This window comes from Ptychodera flava, chromosome 8, assembly GCF_041260155.1.
Source record: "Ptychodera flava strain L36383 chromosome 8, AS_Pfla_20210202, whole genome shotgun sequence".
NCBI lineage: Eukaryota > Metazoa > Hemichordata > Enteropneusta > Ptychoderidae > Ptychodera > Ptychodera flava.
The window spans coordinates 24,476,859-24,503,470 of record NC_091935.1 but is presented as its reverse complement, the minus strand read 5'-3'; the positions used below and the strand labels follow the sequence as shown (position 1 = coordinate 24,503,470).

Here is a 26,612-nt window from a genome sequence, read left to right as displayed (position 1 = left end):
TACCATACTAAACTTTAGAGTCTCTGCTTTTTGAAAATATATAGTATGAGGGGGTTTCCTTGTCATCTTTGATGAGAAATATTACTTTGAAAATGTGTTGGCAACATGTAGCTCCACTTAAGGAAACTCGCCACAATTCTTCAACTAAATCATGAATCAAATCAGGGGTCACCGTGCAAATGTTGATACAACAGATGCATGAGCCCCCACAATCTGTAGGTCAGGAAAGTGTTCGAAAAATTTGAGAGTCCGAATATCTGTCCTCGAGGTACATTCTAGATAGCTGTAAGTTTCCGAACAAAGATCTAAAGATTAGCACGAGGCAGAAAAAGAAGATTCTTCTAGTTCAGCATTTGTGATTGCCTTAAAAACTTATGCAATCTTTTATTCATTCATCAAGCATGTATTCAGCATTAAGAGATTATAAAAATTAGTAATATAATGATTCAAAAAAAAACTAGTGGAACGGTAACTTCCAAGCTGTAACTGACAAACTTGAAAGTACTGTACTGGGCATGCGCCAAGCTTTTACCACAATTCGATATTTTCAGAGGCCGGTCACCTTCACATTCATTCACCATATAAGGCACCACCGCCAGCTGGACAGTGGTTTACCACAGTAAGGTCCAGCCTGAGTGTTCGTAAGGTATGCCATCACTATTTTAATAAAGAAATAATATTTGTAGAGATACTTTGGTCTGATTTTTCGGTACAAATGACAGTCATAAGTCTTGAGTAAGTTGGTCCAGCCTTATGACATTTGGAACGTCAACAATACAGGTATGAAGGAATATTTAAATGCCCTCAAGTCATTTTTTCTCAATATCTGCTGAGATACATCCTCGGGGTTTCTTGTTTGTCCCTGAATAATTTAGTTTTGAGATGATCAGGACATACAGCTCCGCCCGTCATCGCTGAGTTCCATGTGGTCTGGGCATGCGCAGGCGTGGTAGCTTGAATTTGTTGCCACAGGGGAGAGTAGACAGAGAAAGTCGCAACCACCGTTGTTTTGGGCACAATAGTTGACACCTGGTTTTAAAAAATGTGAAAAAAATATATAGAAAGCATAAATTCATTGAATATTAAAAGAAATTAGCTGGACTTCATCTTGAAATATACATCCACTTCAAGTTCAACACAAACAACTCAAGTATAGCTCACGAACATAAAACGAGTAAAACCGGCTATTACACTTTGAGACATTTACCGAAGGCACTTTCATATCAACTTAAACGACCCTTCCTTAAGTTTTTTTTTAATGAAAAGAGCCGCTGTTGTGTTCACGTATTATCTTGCACAAGTCACGTTGTCTATTTTCTGACATTACGCTGCTTGACCTTTGGCCTTTAGTGGTTCACCACCTCTCCCTGTCATTCTGCATGATCTCCTGATTGATCCATCGATCCATCTATCAATAAACCCGTCGCTGCAATTGCGTCAAGAGGGATACCCGTATCTTGTTGATGTCCATAAACTGTTTCAACATATTGATAATTTCGTAAAGTGTCATTATTATTTTAGTCTCGCCATTACCTTAATCCTCGAGTCTTGGATGTCTTTGTGACACTTCTACAATCTACCTCCAAACATTTCAATTTAATTGAATTTAATCGGAAAATTACAGGTACTTTCCGCGATACACTGAGATAGCTGATCATGTGATATTCTCATGATCAGCTATCTCAGGGTACAACAGAAAGTAACTACATCCTCTACTGAAGAAATCTATCGGCGGGCAATATCATGGAATGAATTTGACCGACGTGGTTTTCAACATTTACCGTGATTGGCTCTGAATTTTTAGTAAGTGCGGTGCACCATATGTCTAGGACTGTTTGTCTAAATCAAAATTGATTGAAAAAAATTACTGATTATCTTTGTCTTTTAACAAATAATCATCTCTATTGTGATGTAGAAACTCACCCATTGGTTGAACCACTTCATGATCGACTCTAATACCGTAGATCGCTCGAGAGTCACCGCCAACCACCAGCATCTGAAGGTCCTTGCCGGTGAGTTTATCCACCGAGTTGATGATACTATGAATGATGTCACTCCAGTAGACCCTGTCCTAGAGACGGAGAGAGAAGGGCACGAATCGTGAAAGGCGGGTTAACAGAAACATTACAGCTTCATCGGCTGCAGCTCTTGGTTTGTAAAATGCAGTTTCTCGCGAAAGTCCTCAAATCATATCCCTTCTTATGAGCTTGTCAACACAGCCTTTATTGTTGAATATTCAATGTTATCGTTGACGACTTTATTTAAGTCCGGACCATGATTTCATTTGTCGACCATGATATTCCATAATCTCCATAATGCGCTATCTTTGCTATGCTAATACTTGTATAATTTCAACATCCTCTAGAGGGAAAACGAAGTAATGTGTTTGTTTTGTAAAACAAAGATGGTGAAAATGTGTTCCAAAGTTACAATCAGTTTCTTTCAAAATTTGGATACTGCTGTTCATTATTTCCATGCAAAGTAGAGCGAAAAACCAAAGAGCAATATGCCACGACAATTTGAGTACAGAAATCGTTTTATCAAATGCTTTCTTGCACAACACAGTAAACCGAAGTATGACACCAAGCAACAAAGATGACATGACATGGTATGAGATAGTATAGCATAACGTAGCGTACATTGCATAGCATAGCATAGTGTAGCATCGCATAGCACAGCACAGCATAGCATAGCATAGCATAGCAAGCACATTGGCACAGCATAGCATAGCATAGCATAGCATAGCATAGCATAGCATAGCAAGCACATTGGCACAGCATAGCATAGCATAGCATAGCATAGCATAGCACAGCATAGCATAGCATAGCATAGCAAGCATACTGGCACATCACAGCATAGCATAGCTCAGCATAGCGTAGCATAGCATAGCATAGCATAGCATAGCATAGCATAGCATAGCATAGCACAGCACAGCATAGCATAGCATAGCATAGCATAGCATAGCATAGCATAGCATAGCATAGCAAGCACACTGGCACAGCACAGCATAGCATAGCACAGCATAGCATAGCATAGCATAGCATAGCGTAGCACAGCATAGCATAGCATAGCATAGCATAGCATAGCATAGCATAGCATAGCATAGCATAGCATAGCATAGCATAGCATAGCATAGCATAGCACAGCATAGCATAGCATAGCATAGCATAGCATAGCATAGCATACTGGCACAGCATAGCGTAGCGTAGCATAACATAGCAGAGCGTAGAATAACATAACATCACACATAGAGCGTAGTATCCACCGGCGAGAGTGAACGACCAGGGATTAAACAGAAGTAATCTACTGACCTCGAACACGGCAATAGAAAATGGATGTCTCAGCTGCCGGTGATCGCCCTTGATGAGGTCGATACGGTCCTTTCCATGCATGTCAGATGTTGCCAGCACGTGAAGCTTAGCGTCAATCCAGTACAGCCTTCGAGAGGTGAAGTCGATGGCCAAACCGTTTGGCCACCCAATATGAGAGTCGATCAAAACGTGGCGCTGCGATCCATCCATACCAGATTTTTCTATCTTCGGTTCCTTGCCCCAGTCTGTCCAGTAAAGCCACCTAGAATAATATCAAGTTTGTCAAATAACGGACAATGTTCAAGATCATCATAAATACGTTTAACTTACTATCTCTGGACGCCTTGTCTTAGGTATTAGTACATTTAAAACTATCTTTGTGACTGTAAGAGTACAATTAAAATATTTTGTGACAATAAGAAATACTAACTATAGAGGTGTAAAGAGGCCAACTCTCACCACTTAATATTTTGTGTGAAAATGGGGGGTCGCAGATATGTGTTTGATGGGGAAGGCTACCTCTTCACTTAATCATTAAAGTGTCCAGAGTTATCCATCATCATCGTCTATGTCGTCGATATTTTGCATCACTCGTGATTGTATGTCTTCATTGCCATGTATCTGTATGCACTGGGCATGCGTACTCCACTTGTTCACTATCAACTTTACATTTGTGTACTACCTCCCTACCATGTACAAGATTATCAATGCAATAGACGAGGCAGGCGAGCCTGTTTCCGTGATGCGATGTTTGTGAAGATCTCAAAGGTGTCCCTAACCTAAATGTGTCTCCATGGTTTCAGTTGCCGTTCGTAAAAGTTTTAAATGCGCATGCCCATTTCTTTACAGCGACTGTTTGTACACGCAGATCGCGCTCTTGACCTATTCAATGTTTTGACTGTAATGTTTTTTGTTTAATTTCATTTGTTACTTTTTTGCTGCAGTTTAATAATTTCTCACCCATTCAGTGGATCCAATGCAATGCTTCGAGCTTCATCGATGTCGTAACGGAAGAGCTTTTTTCTCCGCCCAAGGCCAGGGTTTCCAATGTGAATGGCGTTCGGGTCGGTCCAGTAGACATTGCCCGTCACCCAGTCGACAGCGACGCCGTTCGGCATGTGAAGATGTTGCCAGAATAACACAGTGGTGTTGTCGAGATTGCCGATCGATGACCTGAACCAATTACGGTGTAAACAAAAAAGACATTCAAAATTGGAGAAGTAAATGCTAAAAATGGAGAAATTTGATAAAGGGTGCTTTTGGTACCACTGTCAGAATAAACAAACACATCATTTCTCTTGCCAAGAAACTTCAACATGTAAGATTCTTTCTATAATGAAAATTCGATAGCCGTACACCTGAAGGAAGTTGTGCTTTATTGCCGTTAATGGCTATCTTCTTTATCATAATAGCCGGGTGTCTAATACCGTCCTACCGATTTACCTATACTTTTTTTTTTTTTTTTTTTTTTTTTTTTTTTTTTTAATTTAATTCAAAAAAAAGCACAACAAGAAAGGAGAAAAACAAGAGGAAAGGAAAAGACAAAACCCACGGGGAAAAACTACAAAAAATGAGAAAATAAATTTTACAAGTCTTTTAAGATTCTATCTAACACCTGCATAGAATCCCTAGTCTTACGGTTGTTGCTATTATATTCGAGAATTTTTCTATAATATCTAAGCTTTTCTACGAGTACGGCCGGCTTTGGAATGATTTTGGCAAATCTACAACTGTAAATATATCTTTTTGTTAAAAGCAAATAAGATTCCAGCTCTGAAACAAAGTTTCTGTATTTGTGATCCCAAGAATTACTTCCTTTTCTGTAAAGTTAACATTGCTTCTTGTGAAAAGAAAATTCCAATTTTTTTTACTTGGGAACATTCGTAAAATAGATGTCTAATGGTTTCAGTCTCTTGGTTACAAAAAGTACAAGTCTCATGTTCAGAAAGGTTTCTCAGGAAAAGAAATCTGTTTGTTACAATAATACGATTAAGGACTTTGAATTGAAGGCTTTGAAGAGCCACATCATCTGTCACTTTTTTGGGTAAAATATAATATTTCGAAAAGTTCTCTTTACAAACATTGAAAATAGTACACCACTTCTCCTTAGAGGGCTGTGGTTTAATCTTGGCTTTTACATCTAATTCAAGATATTTAGCATACACGGTTTTACAAATCTGTTTGTTTATAATAGGATTGCGACTGAAATTGTCATCCATCTCAAAACCTGAAACAATTGCCTTCTTCCAAACTGGGGGAATTGCATCAATAATACCATAAAAAGTTACATAATCGGTTGAAAGTTCATATTTTCTGCAAAAACTTGTAAAAGATAGAAAATTTCTATTTTCGTCCACAAGATCTCTTATTAAGTAAACACCTTGCTGTGCCCATGACTTATAGAAAATGACGTCATCGTTAACACGTATCGACGGGTTAAACCATAACACTTGGTGTATATAATCACTAACATTGCATGGTGAATAAGAAAGTTCCGACCAGTCATAGAAAATTTCACTCCAAAAAACATACTTTTTTAGTTTACAATTGATTAAAGTCTTAATGTGATTTTTCCCAAGATATCGAAAGACTCTGGTGTCTAATTTCAAAAAGCTGGAAAGCAGAATTCTTCCACTGACTTTTCCTCTCAGGGTTTAGTAGTCTCTGTATCCAGGCGTGCTTCAAAGATTTTTGAAAAGTCAACAGGTGGATCATATTTAGCCCACCATCAAGTAGATTTAAGCAAAGTCTGCTCCTATTTATTTTATCTTTTCCACCACCCCAAATGAAGTTGTAAAAAGAAGACTCAAGTTTCTTGATCTGCGAAGTAAGTAAATTTGGGAACACTGAGAGGCAATGAGTCAGTTTTGGAATCGCTAACGTTTGATAACTGTAATTTTACCAATCAGTGTTAGTGGACGCTTAGACCAACTTTGTAGAAGATTTTCAATCTCGGTAATGATTGGAGAATAGTTCAAATCGTATAACATCTCTAATCAACATCAAAGGTACAACCGAGGACGGTGAAGGGCTCGTCCGTCCACTTTAATTTTTTATAAGGAATAAGGATGCGTTTACTATGTCTTGATGCACCTATCCAAATCGCCTTTGTTTCTCAACATTAATCTTAAGGCCAGAAACATCAGAAAATTTATCAAGAATATTCAAAACTGAAATAAGGCTATTTTCAGTACCATCTAAGAACATGAAAGTATCATCAGCATATTGCCCGAGAAGATAACGTTCATTATACAAAGTAATACCATGAACATCGGGGGAATTTTTTAAAGCAATTGCCATTAGCTCAACAACAATAATAAAAAGGTAAGGAGATAAGGGATCTCCTTGCCTTACTCCTCTACTTAGATTAAAAAAGGGTGAGAAATAACCATTGTTCAGGACACAACTGCTAGTATCATTATAAAGAGTCCAAATCCAATTTCTAATACTGTTACCAAAATTAAAAAAATTTAAAGCATTATCTATACATGTCCATTCAACAGAATCAAAGGCCTTTTCAAAATCTATTAACAGTAGCAATCCTGGGACATTTTGAACATTTGTCTGCTGTAAAATATCATAAATTAAACGTGTATTTTCACCAATATAACGACCTTTGATGAAACCCTTTTGATCAGGACTAATGATAATATTCAGAACTCGTTTAATACGAGTAGCGATAACAGATGCAGCAATCTTATAATCGGTGTTTAACAAAGTAATTGGCCGCCAGTTTTTAATAAACTGTCTGTTTTTTCCCTGGTTTCGGGATACAGGTGATTACACCTCGACGCTGGGAAATCGAAAGTGTCCCAGTATCGAGCGCTTCATTTAAACATCTTACAATCAGTTTACTGATGTCCTTCCAGAAAAATTTATAAAACTCAGCCTGGAAACCATCACAACCTGGACTTTTCCCATTATCCATATGTTTAAGAGCATTACTACACTCCTCCATCGTCAATAAGCCCTCTAAACTTTCACTTTGTTCCTCCGACAATTTGGGTACATCGTGGAGACGAAAGTCGGACATAAAGGAGTTAATTGAATCTTTAACCCCCTGACTGGTAAACAACTTTTTATAAAACGAGGCAGCTTCAGTTAAAATGTCCTCCTGGCTTGTCAAATCGTTCCATCATTACAAGTAAGCGTTTCCATGGTTCTATGAGTGAAGCGACGTTTTTCCAAATTACAGAAGTAACGTGTAGCTCTTTCACCATTTTGGACCCACCTCGCTCTAGAACGGAGGAGCACTCCTTTCATATAATACTGACGTATTGACTCTAATTCAAGCTTTTTCTTTTCTAGCACCTCGGCAGTATCTTGATTTGAATGGAGATTTACCTGCTGTTCAAGACAATCTATTTCTTTCTCAAGTGTCTCTTTCCTTTTATCTCTTGTTCTTTTCAGCCTTGCAGTATATTGAATAGTAGCTCCACGAATTTTCATTTTGATAGTTTCCCATAGCAAAGAAGTGCTAATTGTAAACTCTGCAGAACTAATATCATCTACATTACTATTCTTAGAATACGCTAATAAAGTATCATTTATAATATCTTTAACCATGTTTACATATTCATTATCGGTAATAAGACTTGCGTTCCACTTCCAAAAACCCCTCCCCCTATCAGACTTGAACAGATTTAAACTCAAACAAACTAAGGAATGGTCTGTGCGGTAACCTGGTTTGATCACACAATTACTTGTCCGAGCTTCAATATCAGGGGTAAGAAGAAAGTAGTCAAGACGACTTTGCTTGAAAGGTCGTTTCTGACGCCAGGTGAAAACATGCTTGTCTGGGTGAAATGAACGCCATATGTCAACAAGATAATATTCATCAACTAACCCGTCAACAATTCGTTTAGCATTTGGGTTATTCATATTCATATAACCTTTAGTGTCCAGCTGATAGTCACGTACAACATTCCAGTCCCCACCACAGATAATAGACTCGTTTTCAAAGGAATCAAAGTAAATCTGCAAATCGTTAAAGAATTGAGGATTGTCGTCATTCGGAGCATAAATATTTACAAGAGTCAACCTTTTATCACTAACAGAAATATCAAGTGCAATAATTCTACCCTCTAAATCACATTTAGTATCATGGATTTTATATTCAAATGAGTTATTAAACAAAATTGCAACCCCACCTTTTTGACCAGAAGTTGAATTAACAATACAGGAAAAACCCCATTGTAGCTCCCAAATGTTTTTCTGGTCAGGAGGGCAATGTACCTCCTGGAGGAAAATTATTGAAATACGTTTGTTACGTAGCCAATTAAAGACATCTTTACGTTTTTCAGTATTGTTCAGCCCCCGTACATTAAGGGAAGCAATAGAAAAAGGGAGAGACATAGACTACTGAGGGAAAGTTCCGAAACATAAAAAAACGTGGGCAAAGAAGGAACCGAGAAAAGGAAAGAGAGGAGAAGGCCAAAAACGCAAGGAGGGAGAGAGAAGAAAGACAAGAGAGCAAACCGAACGGAAACATCACAAAAAACAAACAAACGAAACAAAGCAAAAAAACCAAAGAAGCAAAGCAAAAAAGAAAAACAAAGGGCCAGGGCGAAAAGGACAAGAAAAAGAAGCGAAACAGGCAAGAGAGAGAAAAAAACTGGAAACTGCCCCGATACAATCTAAGCCACGTGTACAACAAAGAAAAAAATCTGTGCAATATCTTTACCGATACAAAGTTATACTGTCAATATGAGAACGCCAAATTATCTACTGTGAAGTCTGAATTACGTGTCCATAAAGTCAATTTCGATGAATTTCACCGGAGAACTTGCTTTGCTTTTCTTCACAAAGGCCACACCATTTAGTGTCCACGTACTGTGCCATTTCTTGTCTTTTACCATCTTCCTTGCCGAGTGAAATATATCAGCGTTGATCTTTGTCAAGTTTTCAGAAATAAATAGGCGCTTTGAACCTTCTGGAAGACCGATTCGTGCTCCGTCGACATCCTTTAACTTTGTTCTGGACATGTAGATCAATTTGGCTGAATGGCAGGATTTGAATTTGGCGAGAAGGACCGGTAAACCTTGACTTTCTCTCTTCAATGGATGGCAAATGTCGAAGTCGCGTTCAACCAATTTGTACCCAAGAAAGCTGCAAATTTTCATCACACATTCTGTTGATGTCTTGACCGACCTATCTGGTAAATTTACTCCATGGAACTCAACGGAATATTTTCTTGTATATTGTTCAATTGTATTGTACTGTTCGTTCGCTTTTTCCACTTGCTTTTGGGCGACTTCCATTGCGATTTCCAAACTGGCAAGTTTAGCGGCATGACCGGCCGTAGTTTCTTCCATATTTTCCAATGACTTACGAATGTCCGCAATATCACCTCGAAGTTCACAAGTTGAAGTGGATATCTTGTTACACAATTTTCTGTATAACTCTTCATTTGACATGTTTGACGTACCTGTGTCACTGTCAGGTGTACGTGGAGATGACGTGGCCATCTTAGTCCTTTTGTTTTCTGGGTGGCTGCCACGTCGCTTTCACTGGTGGAAGTCGCAATTCGACGATTTTTACGCTTATTACGTTTATGCCTCATTGAGACAGTAACGATAGCATCTTCTGCGTCGGTGTGTTGTTGTAAAACACGTTGTTATGAACACTTGAAGAGTACCGGGGTCAGAAAAACTAACGAAAAGACGGAGCGGCAGACAAACACATGCTGCTCGCTCGGAACACCAGAGCGCCCTCGATTTACCTATACTTGTCTACCTACCTACCTACCTACCTACCTACCTGGCTTTTATTGTGTCATTAAATTTGTCTATAATTCCCTAAAACCAGATGTCCCCGTGACCTCTGTGTTTCCACATCTACCTTGCTGTTGAGCACTACCCCTTCAACAAGGTTCAAACGACTATTTTTAAATGACCAATGATCATATGGTTTCTGAATTCAGGAAGTCGACTAGTATTTACAGCAACTTGAACTTCAATCCTTTTATCAAAACATACAAATAAACAATTGGCGATGTTTCAGTGTATGTTTGCACCAGCTTTACGATTTAAATATGTTCATATTGTGATGCACTTGCTGTGTCGTGTACTGGATTGATTTTCAGTAGTATGCCTTGATCCACAATACACGGAACTATAGGTAAACTCTGGTTTATGAAATCAAATCAAACTGGACAATACTCTCTTTGAGTGGAGAAAGTATTGCCGAATCAACAGATCGGTCTGGCTCTCCGAACGACGGGGTTCGAACCTTAACCGTGAGCCTCAAAATCCGCCGCCTGATGGCACCCTTCCCTCCCTCTGCGGACAGTCTACTACTCGTGCTAATGTTCGCCCGTGGGACGGGCCCGTTGTTCTCAGCCGTGAGATTTACTCAACTCACCTTGATATTTTACTTTCTCGCACGTCAGCCCAGTAGATCAGTCCCTGGCGCACATCGACGTCCACACCCAAACCCTTGCTGATATTGCCGATCAGCGTTTCCTTGGCGCCGGATCGGAGGGATATCCGCCCAATGTGTCCGCCATCCGAGAAGACCAAGCTTGGCTCCCGGCCCTGGGCGCGGCATTTGCCGTCATATTCGTCGATGTCGTACGCTGGCGGACAGTGGCAGTCATAGGTAGGCCTACCATTGAAGTTACGCTTACGGCAAAATGCACCACCACAAACGTCTGGATACGCAAAACATACGTTGATGCCTAGAAAATAATAATTGTATTACGATAAACAATTGTTCTTATCCGATGTAGTGGACGCTCTATATCGCTAGTTTGTGATTAGTAATTTTTAACTAGCAGCGAACTTGGTATTTTATATAAAATTGAACGTGGTCATATGAAATCGATAGGAAATAGCTTTATCGATCACATTTGTTCATGCAATTGACATTACTGATTTGACTTCAAAGATCCTTGCAATGTGAAGAGGTAACAACCCCTCCAGAAAAGTCAACTTCACAGCGGATACTGGAAAGACGTAGGCCTATACGACGCCCCGACCGAAATCGAGACGGCGGCAAGATATGGTCCAGCAGGCTAGCTTATCTCGGAGTCCCTAAGGCGAACCCAGATTTCGTCATTGCCCTATATGGCGACAGCGGGACCACTGTTGCGTAGCGGGATATACGTTGAAACAATAAGCGACCGCATTGGCAGGAAATATATTGCAGAAATTAGAGAAAGGGAATTTTTCAAAGGCACTATACAATAATTAATGTCGAGAAAGTCGGGAGCATGTGTGCAGAGTCCGTCATGAGGTCAATTTGAAACGTCTTGACATATATTTAATAACACTATCTTTATATTTTCCTATTGTTTGGTCAACGATCAACTCTTGAGACATTGAGAGGAAAGAGGGAAAACCATAGACAGACAGACAGACAGACAGACAGACAGACAGACAGACAGACAGACAGACAGACAGACAGACAGAGGACTAGACATGGACAGAGAAAGACAAAGAGCAGTACCGGCAGAGACAGAAAGACAGACAAAGAGGGACAGAGACTGAGACACAGAGAGGCAAACAAACAGGCGGAGATAAGCTTACGGAGACGGCTTGTAGATGCAGAAGAGAATTATCTACATTTTCCAAGGAACTTAATATGCAGCACCAGCTACAGGGCTAAAGCCCGTATCTGACAAGTGGAAAACTTTGTAAACACGTACAGCCAAGGCGAAGCAAGACTTCGAAAAGGTTCTGCCATCATGATTGCTGAAGTTGAGCAACAAAAACCAACCATACCTGTAGAGTTTATGAGGTCCGGATGTGGGAGTATCCCAGAGACGTTGCATGTATGTCCGTCCTCAAGCAACTCGACTCCTTCGGGACACATGCAGGTATAGTTTGCCCCGCAGTCGCTGATCGCGGGGCTTGCCACGCAGATATGCGAGCATTTCCCGTTGTTGACACCACAATTGTTCCTACCTGGATCGAAGAGGGACATATTTGGATCATTAAGAGTCCTAAGATTAAAGGGAAACAGTGCGAGTTTCTTGTTTACATGTATTTCGTGCACGATATCTAGATGCACCTCATCATCATAGCTGCAACATTTAAATTATACGATGCAGAGTATGACAGACATGTATATGTTTTAACTTTCATCAATCACCATCTTACCTCGGATACAGTGTTGTCATTGGTCGTATGGGACCCATACAACCTTTGAGCGCAGTTCCGACCACTTTATCCCTTTAACAAACCCGGCTTGGATAGCCTGCAGACAGTGTTTTCGAAAGGAGTGCGGTGATCGCATGATATGGACGCCCAGCTTTAAGGAAAGTTGGTATTGGACTAAAGACAGTATGCGCACCAAAATCAAAACACGTAAACCTTCTTCAGACTTTCCTCAATGAAAATTTAAACATCTCTTTCAAAAGCAAGCGCAAAAACCAGTGATCACTGTGCAAAATGTGTAATAAGCAAACTACAACTTTTGTTCCTCCCTTTTATTGCCGCGCAAGAAAATCCGCGGAGAACATTTTTTCCGTGTCTAAAGGAAGTTGGCGTGTACTTACTAGGCATTTGTTTCAAACTGTGGTATGCTACTATTCCCATTGGCGAGTATAAGTTCTGGGCGATGACGGTTTTATGCCCTCCGTCAAATTTTTCAGCACGATATATAGCTTCCGTCCCCCATTCAGTCCAGTAGACGTGGTTGAGGAAGACAGACACCGAGAAGGGGTGCGCAAGGCCAGTGTTATCGGAAAGAACATCGACCCGGGCTTCACCGTTCAGTCCGGCACTCGCCAATAGATGGAGCTTGCCATCGACCCAGAAGATACGGCGATTAACATAGTCAATGGATAAACCGTTCGGCCATTCTATGTTTTCGTGTATGACGATGGTGCGTCCACAGCCATTCATCCCTGCCTTTTCAATCCTGGCGTCGTCTCCCCAGTCGGTCCAGTACATGAAACTTTGTGAAGAAAAGTAATTCTGTAAATTTTTCTTGATGATATTTTAGCCCGATATTACGATATATAGTTCAAAGGGGCACATCTCTCTCTCTCTCTCTCTCTCTCTCTCTCTCTCTCTCTCTCTCTCTCTCTCTCTCTCTCTCTCTCTCTCTCTCTCTCTCTCTCTCTCTCTCTCTCTCTCTCTCGTCACAGCAAACTCAGAGATAGCCATGAAGATACAGAGAAGTATGAGGTATCATTCTGTTGATGGCTTACAGTGCAATCATTTGCCATTTTCACATCCTTGCTTTTTGAAGTATTTCACTTTGGTATGAATAAATGTGAAACAATGCCTATGACTTACCCTTCGGCTGGATTAACGACGATAGCTCTGGGTTCATCCAACCCCTCGCTGATGAGGACGGCCCGCTGAATGGCGCCATGTCTAGGAACCAGATGGGCAACTTCGATTTTATTGGTGCCGGCGTCTGTCCAATAGAGATTCTGATAGATCCAGTCCACGGCTACTCCGTCGGGGGTATTGACTCGCTGTTCAATTAACACCTCGACTTCACCAACACCATTGATTGCTTTCCTTCAAATAATAAAAAAGATGAATAAATTAATCCATTCAGCCATGTCAATTACTATGTTTGTGCAGTGTGCTTTACATGATTTGACAGGACAATATATATAGCCACAACTTTTGACAAAGATCATTTCAAAAATAAATGTGCTTTTTCTTCTGTTGAATACGAAATACTATGCTGAGCTTTAAAGATACATGTGCTGTGTACAATAAAATCTAGAGGCAAAGAAATCAAATAAATTTAGTCTTGAAATACTACGTTGGACTTCATATACGTACGGGCTGTGTTGAGAAAATGAACATGAGGCGTTTTGATTGCGGGAGTAGAAAAAGGACAATAATTTTGCCAATTGACAGAATGGAGATAATTGATGTTAAATACATAAAAGAATTATCAAACATTCACAATCACGAGAAGCTTTCTTTATATGTAAAAAGTTATCGTGACGCAGAGCCCACTTTATCAGCTGTTGACTACCTGCTTTCATTGTTACAACTCATGTCGTTGTCGATCATTGGTGAGTGACAATCTTGTGCCATTGATTTACAAGTTACGCTTGAAAAAAGGCACAGCACAGGCTGCCCTGTGGCTGAGACAGGACAATGATATAAGACATGGTACATTTCGTAGCACGCGCACAAATTGACATGCATGTGCACATTATAGAACATTGCCCTTGTATCAAGACTGACGAAAATCGATCTGCTCCGCTATGAAAAAATCATGACAGAATGGCCACTTACGGGGGGGGGGGGGGGCATGCTGGATTGAATTGCGACACAAGTTGCGTACACATAAAACTCTCCAATCACTTCATCAAATTCGCGACGAGACATGCAAAAATGTGACGAAAGCTGACCGATGGCATGTTTGGAAACAAGTTCGAGGGAACTGTCGTCCTCGTTCGTTTGACGAAACATCGCTATTTGAACATTTATATGAGAAAGAAGGATCTTTACTGACAAACATCACTAATATGTTTGCGGAAATATAACAAATAACAAGGGATCTTAGGAACAAGGGCGAAGAAATGACGTCACAGTAGAGGCGTTCATGTTTGGAAGAGTATGCCGAGTTAAACAATGTTATAGCATTTTTTATGTAGATACGTACCGAAATATCTTCTCTTCACTGACGTCACTCCAGTACAAATATCCTCGATTGTAATCATAGTCAAGCGATACGGCTGACCTTAAGCCGCTGGCAATGACCTCTTGCATCCCAGTTTCCGGGTTGATCCTTCTAATGTCATACCTGTTAGCAAAGAGCAGAACCGTTTCGGCTGCCTCAGTGCACGACCTGTTGTCTCGACCCAGCTCATAGCCATCGACGCACGAGCAACGGTGTCCATCGCTCGTGTCCTGGCAGAGCTGGCTGCATTGTCCTGGAACATCGCACCCGCCTGTCTGCGCAGTCGGTGCTTGCACGGTGGTTGTCTCGATCTCCAAGCACGTCTTCTGATCTTCGAGGAGTTGGAAACCAGCGTTGCATGAGCACGTCGGTCCTTCGGGGGTATCTTGACAAATTTGCGAGCAACCTCCATTGTTAGTTGTACATCGCGGGGCATCTGAATTGCAAAGAAAATGGTGAAATTGTGTTGTTTCAGTCATAAATTACAGCGTTGACGTAGTGCACGATGCCCGGGGCCAAGACAACTGGAACCCGATAAACAAAAGCAGGATCATCCGGTACCATCGTCGATTATCATGACATTACATCGATATCATATCAATGTAATTATCACCCTATTTGTAATAACCATGGTTAAGTTTGGTTTGTGTTCCACTGGTGTATATCCATAATGTCAGAACCGGCTTGAACAATTTGAGTAAGACCACGATAACGTGTTGTGTTCATACGTATTCACGAATAAGACAGAGTCCTGTCGGGAGGATGGACTAATCTATAACTTTCAAAAAGCTAATTTTTATGCAATGGACTAGAGCTCTTGAATTGCTGTCATGGTGTTCTCTAAATGGTATACATATTGATGATTCTATTGAACTATTTTATGATATAACTTTACAGTGATTGAGAATTTCATTCAAACTTACAGAGACCAAAACAGCAATTAACAATAGAGCACAATTAGATGTCATTTACGCTGATTTCAGCAAAGCTTATTATAAAGTAAATCACGCTGTCTTTCTTCATAAGTACATGGTAACTGTTTTCATAAGGATCTTTTAAAGAAGCTTCGCACTTGAACAGAAGGCAAAGGTTCTACATACTTATGTAATGGTACCTCGTCTTCGTAGTGTGACATAACGTCTGGTGTACCACAAGGATCCATCTTAGGTCCTCTTTATTTGTTATATACGTCGGGCTCAATCATCATAAAGACCTTGACATCATACTTGACAAAAGCTTTCTATCAACAAACATGTAGACCACACTGTTGCCAAGGCAAACCGCATTCAGGTTTTATTACTCTTAATTTTAGTCTTATTGACAATGCTCCTGCTCGTCGTTTGTTTGTGACAATTGATCATCCAATTTTACAATGCAATACTTATTTTCAATTCTGTCTCAAAGCACCAAGCAATGAGAATTGAATAAATAAAAAAACGCCTTCTCCGTGTTTTTTTTTACATGTTAAATATGGCTTTTATAGGGACTGCAGTGTACGGTGTAATTGTGACTATGACTTACACATTTATAATAGTCCACATTGACATATTCGTACGGATTTTTTTATTGTGGATTCCTGCGAAGAAGTGTTTTATCACATTTTAATTGTACAGATAGTGTCTCTTTGTTTGGTCTCAGCGTTCTTGTTTGAGCACCAGAAGGGACCTAATTTTTATACCTCATAATAATAGAGTCGATGTTACAAAGAGAGGGTTCTTTGGTGCACGTCCCGCTTATTTAATTCATTCATTTAATAGTAATATTGATATATTTTGCAATTCACTACAACTTCAAAAACAAATATCATGGCGGTCTTGTCGATGTGATTTCAATCTTTCTGTCGTATGTAGTTTCTTCATTTTCAATTTCGTCTTTTATTATACTTATCTTATATATTTCATATTTTAACTTGCGCTGGCGCAGTTGACGAGAATAAAATAAAATGAATAAAATAGAATAATTTATTGGGATGGGGCGGGTTTCAGTCAAACAATTGTGGTGAGAGATAGGTCGGTAAATGCAAATGTAAACTTTAGGGAAAATAAAGCAATCGTCCTGATTATTCAGTTTCTATGAATAATACAAATAATTGAAATGTGAAAACACAATCCGCCATGAACTTGGAACGAGGGAAACCTCCATAGTCCTGTTCCATCTACTGATACAACCGTAAACTCAAGCATTCAGAATATTCTAGAAAAGCCATGTTTTCTCAAATTTATTCTTTAACCATGTTGCTTTTCCACTTTTTAATTATGAAGACTGAAAGAGCTGATATTTTTGGGAAGCATTCACTTGAGACTCTGTGTCTCTGGCTTCTGCAACTTGCATTGGTCAGCGGAAGTGACGCAATGCCTTCAGGGATCTAGTTTAGTTGCGACGCAGTCAAGACAGGAAAGCTAACATTTTTATTGTAAACTTATGTTCATTTATGACATACGAAGCGCGACGAGAAAGTTGTTTATGCTGGACAGCCACGAAAAAGAGACAATAGGTAGTCACATAGCGTCTTCAGAATTCGATAAGCGCCAGAGAGAGAGAGAGAGAGAGAGAGAGAGAGAGAGAGAGAGAGAGAGAGAGAGAGAGAGAGAGAGAGAGAGAGAGAGAGAGGGGGGGGATTACCCTTTATTCAAAGACGGTATGACGCCTCCCACCAACCCTTGCTGATATCAGTCCCTTAAATATGACCTCACTGACCATACCCTTAGATATGACATCACACTTACACAAAGATGCAATGTAAAGTACCTGTCGCACCGCAACCAACTTCGTCCGACCCATCTGCGCAGTCATTGTCAGTGTCACATTGCCAGAACTTACGTATACATTCTCCGTCTGAGCACTGGAACTCGCTGGAAGTACAACCCCTGGGGGTCACTTCTTCAATACGGCAGCCAGCTTCGTCCGACCCATCGGAACAATCGGGGTCGCCGTCGCACTTCCATCTCAGTGGAATGCACGTTATGGGTCCAACGCACTGAAAGCTGGTGTCGTCGCATCCGGGTTCTTGAAAACGGCAAACAAACAAACAATAAATTGTACATGATGAAACGACTTCTGAATACTGAAATCTGAAATGTGAGCGTCAATATTGAACAAAGATTTGTGAGAAAGTAACGGAAAAGTGGAGTTCAAAATACTGTCAGGTAAATATTTATGTTATCACTTTTATAACCCTTCTGTTGTAAACCGGCTGAGCGAATAAATGAGAACGATACAGATATTCGGACTCCCAAACTTTTACAATTCTTGTCTGATCTACCACTTGTGTGGGTTAGTTTTAAAGCTCTTGGTATAAAAAAAACTTTTCGCCGTCTTAGTTTTTCGAAAATCGAAAATTTTATTTTTCTTCATAGATTAAACACAGGGATGGCGGCCATTTTGAATTTCAAATATCGGTAAATCCTGGGTAATTTGTTTCTCTAGTACCAAAAATGCAAGGTGACCCCCAATTTTCATTCTTTATTTTGAAAGAGAATAGTTGAAGTATTCCTTGAGGGAAGTTTGAGCAAAAGTTTAAGTCTTTCACCATCGAGGCGCATACTACCATAAAGGAGACGTGGTCGAAGTTATTGCTGTGAGCGCAGCGAAACGTCGCATCATCTGGCATGGTCTTTTCCTAATAATCAATGGATACAAGGTCAGGTTTATGGAACCTTGAGACGTGCATTAAAAAAACTGGCCGATAAAACATACAAGAGATACATACATAATGTTTGTTGTTCCAAAAATGAATAAAGAGGCAGATATCTAACCTTCACAGCCGTCTTCATCGCTGCTGTCTTGACAGTCTGCTTGCCCGTCACAGGCCCAGGTACGTGGTATGCAGCTGGCGCCATCTATACAAGCAAACTTTTCGGGTCCACATGTTTTGGGGCCGTCACCTGGAATTGCACAAATTGGGCAAACTTTACTATGGCAGCGAAATGCAGCACGCGTCTACGTTGTTTCATGAACAATTAACTCAGCCGATGGCATTGATAGAGGTGGCTACCAAGATTTACTATACGGTCAAGTATACATCGATATCGGAGATGATAGTAACCATTGCGGTGGTGATGACAGCGATACTGGTGGTGGTGATGGTGATGATGATAATGATGATGATGATGATGATGATGATGATGATGATGATGATGATGATGATGATGATGATGATGATGATGATGGTGGTGGTGGTGGTTGATGCTGCTGATGATGATGATGATGATGATGGTGAGTGATGATGATGATGATGATGATGATGATGGTGATGATGATGATGATGATGATGATGATGATGATGATGATGATGATGATGGTGGTGGTGATGATGATGATGATGATGATGATGATGATGATGATGATGAGTGTGTGGTGGTGGTGATGATGATGATGATGATGATGATGATGATGATGATGATGATGATGATGATGATGATGATGATGATGATGATGATGATGATGATGGTGATGATGATGATGGTGATGATGATGATGATGATGATGATGATGATGATGATGATGATGATGGTGGTGGTGGTGGTGGTGATTATGATGATGATGATGATGATGATGATGGTGGTGGTGGTGGTGGTGGTGGTGGTGGTGGTGTGGTGGTGGTGTGTGGTGATGGTGGTGGTGTCGTCGTGGTGGTGGTGGTTACATCAATGATTATTGTATCAAGGAGAGTGAGCATTAGATGATCGTATCAAAGCTGCGGTTTTTAATTTTTAATACATGCCCACTTCCCGACAAGTCAGAAAAACACTTGAAATTCCTAATTTATGCGCTTTTTCGAGTCAAGTGGCTCGGCGCATAACCTTACAATCTGCTTCGTCTCGTCCATTGGAACAATCCTCGTCGCCATCACAGCGCCACCTCTCGACAATACATTCAAAACCGTCGTCTTTGCAGCTAAAGTGATCAGGTGCACAGGAACGACCTGGAACGTTGAGAGTAAGGTAAGCATTATTAGCTCTCAAAGTGTTGTCCTTTCTCTTGATGGCGTCATCATTGTAGGAGTGCAAGTACCATCATAATTGACCGTCAACACACTGACGGTGAAAACATGCAGAGTGCTAACTCCTTTTATAGTGAGAATTCGATGCGCGTTTATCTCGACGAAGGCTAAACACTATTGGAGGCTACATTTGCTGACTGATAAAGTCTTATGCTGCCTTGTTAAATGAAACAAATTTTACCGAAGGATCATATTAATGGAAATGCATCAAACGTTATGGTTGAAGGGCTTAAAGGGATTCAGTCGTCGAAACTGCGCTCAAAGGTAGTATGGGACCCATACGACCAATGTAGACACTATATACAAGGTACGATGGGGATTGATGAAAGTTAAAACATGTCTGACATAATCTACATGGTATAATTTAAATGTTGCAGCTATGTTGATGAGGTGCATAATTATATCGTGAACGAAATACCTTGTTTGTAAATAAGAAGGTCGCAAGGGCGCAGTTCCGACGACCATTTCCCTTTCAAGAACCCGGCATCCGTACACAAAAACAAGACCTTCACATTCGCAAAAAGGTCACGCAAGTTTCATGCTTTCATCTTGCCGTTTGGTCGAAAACATTAGGATAGTATTGAATGCCTAAAATTAAAAGAATTAAAGTTCAGCTGATGTGAAACTTTCCTGAACGAACCTATCAACCATGAACTTTCAAAATCAAGAATACAACTTTTGGCAAATGGTACCAGAGAAACAAATTACTTAATACACAAACATTTGTTTCTCCTTGTCTGTGCTCAACAGTTGCCAGAACTTGAAATTACAAACGACTACCATCCCTTTGTTATTTGTATGGGAGATTTTTTTTCAATATAAGTGGGTATATAGGACCCCGGAGCGCATTGCACGCGGAGTGCGCTTACCTGGGCATATCTCAGGCTGTTCGTCGGATCCGTCGCTGCAGTCCCTATCGCCATCACAGATCCATCTCTGAGGTATACACTGCTGGTTACTACATCTGAAATTGTCGTTTGGGCACCCTACAGAGTCAGTAAAATAACACTTTATTTTCATCATGCCGTAGTGGTACTTAAGGTAGAATGTGCCTAAGACTCTCTAACTTTTACAATTCTTTTCCGATCTACCACTTGTGGGGGTTCATTTTAAAGCTCTTAGTGTAAGAAAACTTTTTGCCGTCCAAGTTTTTCGAAAATAGAAAATTTTATATTTCTGCATAGGGTTAACACAGGGACGGCAGCCATTATGAATTTCAAATATCGGTAAATTTTTGGTAATTTGTTACTCTAGTAGCAAAATTTGCACGGTGACCCCCGATTTTTATTCTTAATTTTGAAAGAGAATTGTTGAAATATTCCTTGAGAAAAGTTTGAGCAAAAGTTTAAGTCTTTCACTTTCGAGACGCATGCTACCTTAATTGCATGTTCCATCTCTAGGTGGCGCTATAACTAAAGGCAGTTGCTCTCAACAGGCATAGTTTAGCAGTGTAGGGTACTCAGGAGATGGACTTATTTAAAAAGAGTCTTTTCCGCCGACACAGGTAACTGTCGGTCGTGACATCATCGGGAAAGCAAACGGTGTCGATATCCGTACGATATAAGGGACAAGATTTCCCTCGAGCTGCGGACGCTTTCTGTCGAACACGTCGTATTACTGTTCGTACGGTAATATGACGTGTTCGACGGCTGTTTGGCAAGGCGTAAATCAAAATGTGTCTGCGATAACCATAATCACGCAATAGCATATTACCATTGATTGAAAGACATGCAGTCGTAAACTCTGAGAAATACAAATACAAACAAAAAGACAACTCGTAAACGCTGAGAAATACAAATACGAACAAGTAAAAATCAACAAAGCAAAAACGATTGAAAAAAAAGAGACAACTCGTAAACGCTGAGAAATACAAATACGAACAAGTAAAAATCAACAAAGAAATAACAAAGCAAAAACGATTGAAAAAAAAAACATCTTTCGGGAGGGGGGTTGGGTGCCGTGGAAATCCCTTCCCGACGAACAGAAAGCTGTGTTGAAACTTGACCAACGTCCATGAAAAATATTTCTTGGCATGTCGCTCCATGGTACGAAAAAACACGAGATTTTTGTAGTGAAAATGGCCTTGAAAGACACGGATTAAGATGTGTTTTGTTTCACGCTGACTAACAGTGAGCCTCTAGATTCAGTGTCAAACACGATCTACGCTCAAGGGTATACCTTCAGATATTTGAAAGGTGTGATTAAAGTTTTTCACTGGGCCAAATCACTCTTTTACAATTCCTACACTCTTCCACCCATCACTCAATGGCGAAACAATCGCTACATTGCTGAGAAAGATTCGCATTTCGCTCCTGGCAAGTTTTCGCATGATAACGGGGGCTTCTTTTTGTTGGTCAGCGGCGACTCCGCGTTATCTGGTACCACCGTTTGTACCATTCTGCCTCACAATTAACGGCCAATAAAGGCATTGTCTCCGAAGATTTAGCAATGGCCGAGCCCCGTCGATAATGTTGTTTACCGCTCGTTACAACTAAATGGGGCACTAATTCCGCCATCAAAAATCGTCACAAGTCAAATTTGCTTTACACGTCACCACGGCCTGTCAACATCATGAGGGGTTACTGTAGGTCATTTCGCATGTCCCACGGCCGTGACGTCAATCTATTTTTTTTTCGATGGACAAGACGGAAAATTCCGATGTACGACGGCTTCGTGCTGGGATACCGATGGGCGTTTCCCGACGATGTTCGTGTTGCTAGGCAATTTTGCAAGGTGTTCGATAACAAAAGAATGACTTAGTAAGATGAAGTGGAAAGGCTTCGTATGTTTCATTCTTGTTAGATCTGAACTGTTCATGCTCCTGATTCTGATTATAAGGTAATGGTGGTACGCATGGACTGTTACAGCAGTGATACAGTAAATTTGAGGGGGAAAAGTAGTTTTGAATTGAAAATCAAAATGTTGTCGCGGTCGAAAAGGTCCGATGTGAAAGGAAATGAAGGGAAATGTCTTCTTCTGCATAAGAGCTTGTCTTATAGATCTATGAGAGACAGACAGACAGACAGAGACAGAGACAGAAACAGAGAAAGAGATCGGCAGAGACAGAGAGAAGAGACAGACGGACAGACAGACAGACAGGGGCAGAGACAGAGACACTGTTACAGAGAAACAAAGACAGGGAGAGAGACATTAGAGAAAGAGGAGAGAGACAGATAAACAGAGACACGAGAGAGAGACAGAGACAGGGAGACAGAGAGAGACAGAGAGACAGAGAGACAGAGAGACAGAGAGAGAGACAGAGAGAGACAGAGAGAGAGAGACAGAGAGAGAAAGAAGAGAGTGATAATATAATTCTCATTTGAGGCATTTTCTAATTGAAAGAAGTGGTCGTAAAATTTACCACAACGGCAGTAATTGATGCAGTCATCGATTGCGGCGGTTTGTACCTATCTGCTTGTTCGTTTTGCTGGTTTTTGTTCTGACTGTTTTGTCATGATTATTTTGCGGTTTCGGCAATCTCCATCTGAATGGCAATCCAAAGCGGGCAAGGCCGCCGGGGCAGTCTCTGATATCAGGCAGGGAAGACGTTTTGGGTTCCGTGTGCATGTGGTGAATTTACCGAAATCGAGTATATATTTACACTGTCGCTTAAACTTACTCCGGGGGTAGAGTGGTTACCATGGTAACAGGTTGACTTCAGGATTAACATGTGACAAACAGGATATGGCATAGACTAAATACGATGGAGAAAAATATCTGCTATCGGCGGTTGATTTATCATGTCTGCTGGACCCCTGAGGTCAGTTGGCATGGTCGTTTTTTCGTTCTTCCAATATTTCTTACGTTGTCATAAAACTGTAAACAAACTTTCTGTCCAACAGGCCAGAGGGCGCTTATCGGCAGCCTTAGAGAAATTGTGACGTGAGGTGTCTTATATCGTTTATCAAAAATGCAGTAATCGGTATTTTTTTTCACAAAATTTAAATTTAGAGGGGACAGTTTTATAGAGCTATTCGAAACCATATGCCACAGTGATTTCGACATGTTTCGCCGCCGCCCATTAAGTATCCCACACCCCCACCCCCACCCCATCCCCGCCCAAGGAAAACTGCCTGTTGGCCCTCTCCGTATCCATAATACTCATCAACGTCATCTCCAAGCCGCGATGTAGCTCTTCCCATAGGCAGACCAACCTCGGCCGAAACGACCATGCAGGTGTTTCTCCTGGCCTACCCGTTGCCTGTTTTTTTTCATTTGCCCGCACGCTGACGACTCAGTGATTGCTTGCCCGGCATTACTCCGAGTACTGATACGAGTATTAGTATTACGGAAATACCAACGTTCTCACACAAGAACCACTTTGCCGAAACCTCCTTCGGTCGTAAACGACTTAGGGGTGAACCATTTGATTTCTGGGGGATGGAGGAAATGGGTGGGGCACAAATTTTTTCCCCATGACTGTGACAGCAAATTTTTTTTTCTATTGTCAGTCCTGCATCAAATTATTTTTTCTGTATGCAGTGGCAAAGCAATTTTTTTTTCTCGCTTGCCAATTTTTAATACAATATGCTATAATACAGGTTATGGTTCAAAACCGGATGTTTTAATAACTTGTTGTGTTTATGGTTCTGCTATTAAAATTTTATGTACAACAAATAACTAGTAAAAACCAGACTGACAAACTTGACCAGCTGTACTCAAGCTGTGTAGCAGACGTGGAAAAACTCAACAAGAAATCTGCGTCATACCAAAAAAATATTGCAACATATTTAAAACACTGTCATCACAATGAAACTTTGAACATTGTGTAGTATTGAAGTTTTTTATATGCCAGATTTTTGACATCAGGATTCACTCTAAAATATTGAAAATATTAGTGCCGCCGTAGGCGGTCGCCCTCCAGCGTTTTTTAAATCAGTCCCAAACTTTGGTGATTTTGCACATGGCGACAATTTTTTTTTTCTCTCCTGTCTGTTGGAACAATTTTTTTTCCTCAAGCCATTGTTGGATCAAATTTTTTTTCTGTCCTTCATCTGCCGACAATATTTTTTTCCCCAGATCCTCCATCCCCCCAGAAATCAATGGTTCTCCCCTTAGCTGTGTGTGCATGCTGGCTAGCGAGTACTGCTCATCCGTTAGAACTGGTAGATAACTTTCGAAACGGTTCACACGGTTGGTTTAGCGTTCACATGATCATACGTTACACTCACTCTGCCTGAGATCCCTTCGTTTTGATGCATAAGAATATGCAATCAAATTTGGTAGGCACAAACAGAAATAACTCAAAACAGTAATATATAATTATTATTTCCACTAAGGAATCCTACAGTTAAGACTTTGGTAGACGCATGCGCACTCATTCAAGAGAGAGAGAGAGAGAGAGAGAGAGAGAGGAGAGAGAGAGAGAGAGAGAGAGAGAGAGAGAGAGAGAGAGAGACAGAGAGAGAGAGAGACAGACAGACAGACAGACAGACAGACAGACAGACAGACAGACAGACAGACAGACAGACAGACAGACAGAGGGAGAAAGCGAGAGTGGGTGAGGGAGTGAGCAAGAGAGGAGGGAGGGAGGGACCGAAAGGGAAAGAGAGTCATCGTCTGGCCATTAAGGCTTGCAGATCAAGAAAACATCGTGTGAGTTTACATTACATGGTTCTTGTGACTGGACTGGTGAATGTGGGTTAGAAGTATTTGATCTTTGGGGGTACTGGAGGCCCGAGGAAGTGGGTTTAGCAGCGATTTTCTTTCTGTTGTGGGTCGCATTGCAATCTATTTTCTCGGTAACAGATTTGAAACGTACAATTAACAACTATACCTACTGTAACCGGTTCACAACTGCATCTTGAATAAACTTGTAGTGTTCCGTATCAGTACAATTTTACAGTCTATCTTTCTGATTATTTCAATTTCATGAACGAAAGTTACGTGGTAAAAAAGCTATGTGGAGAAGACTGACTTTGAAAGTGCTTCGCTCCTAAACACTCAAAATATTTGTATTCTTCTTCAGACAACAATATTTCCCCAAAGCCTCAAACCCCCCCAATTCAATTGGTTCTACCCTTTGGTGCTATAGTAAAGTAACGGTGTGTTTGGCACTTCCTACAGAATGATAATGGATACGTCCTAATAATAGTGTGCGTGGTGAAAAAAAGCTAAGGTCGATGTTGTTTTGTCACTTTTTTGGTCGTTTAGACATTATTGCGACCGAAAATAAAAACTAAATGTTTCTATTAATCAAATTTGATTATTTCGAAATATCCTACGGCAAAATCAGCCCCACCCCCCTCCCGTGGGACGCATGTCAACCCACACACCTTATTTCAAGGACACATTTCGATTAAGCTGAAACAGCGGGAAAAGACAAACAGAACGGGTAATTACACAAAGTCGATGTACTTACTGACACTGGTCACTTCCAATGTAAAGCCACACAGTATCAAGGCAACGGTCAAGGCAAGGAAAGTCGAGAAATCATGGCTTGGGATTCTCCGCTTCGTCCCTTTGTTGCATCTGAAGAATCTGTTCTGGTGACCGTTGCAGTTCAAAAGATATGTCCTGTCTATTTTCAGTGGAAACATAAGGCCTTTTTCCGGCCCTAGATCTGTGACCTTGCTTTGTTCTTGTGGAACATAACTTACTTCCTCATGGCCGGTATTTTGACCTCGTTTTGCAGTCGCATGCAACCACAGTTCGTGGCGTACATATAAACTTAAACTCTCCATTGAGGGGAACACAGA

The 26,612-nt window shown here is 40.7% G+C and overlaps 1 protein-coding gene across 2 annotated transcripts; it reads right to left on the bottom strand.

Moving 5' to 3' along the window:
• Positions 1-345: 345 nt before the first annotated feature.
• Positions 346-26,612, bottom strand: LOC139138845 (low-density lipoprotein receptor-related protein 4-like). 2 transcript variants are annotated; one of them, XM_070707397.1, is made up of 14 exons: positions 26,276-26,612; positions 20,784-20,900; positions 19,720-19,836; positions 18,668-18,796; positions 17,661-17,918; positions 14,895-15,348; positions 13,556-13,786; positions 12,811-13,211; positions 12,035-12,217; positions 10,674-10,989; positions 4,272-4,484; positions 3,312-3,573; positions 1,924-2,071; positions 346-1,029 (listed from the first exon to the last, which is right to left on the bottom strand). In XM_070707397.1, the coding sequence occupies exons 1-14, from the start codon at positions 26,595-26,597 to the stop codon at positions 887-889; spliced, it is 3,294 nt and encodes a 1,097-aa protein (XP_070563498.1). In that variant the 5' UTR covers positions 26,598-26,612; the 3' UTR covers positions 346-886. The 2 variants fall into 2 exon arrangements, with proteins under 2 accessions (XP_070563498.1, XP_070563499.1); XM_070707398.1 differs by lacking the exon at positions 17,661-17,918.

Bases quoted from the DNA above. Each gene is read 5' to 3' on its own strand.
- LOC139138845 (XM_070707397.1), bottom strand. From the start codon at position 26,597: ATGGAGAGTTTAAGTTTATATGTACGCCACGAACTGTGGTTGCATGCG. The intron at 15,349-17,660 runs GTACTTTACATT...TTTGCAATTCAG, and splicing joins AGTTGGTTGCGGTGCGACAG to ATGCCCCGCGATGTACAACT. The intron at 13,212-13,555 runs GTAAGTCATAGG...TTCTTCACAAAG, and splicing joins GTCGTTAATCCAGCCGAAGG to TTTCATGTACTGGACCGACT.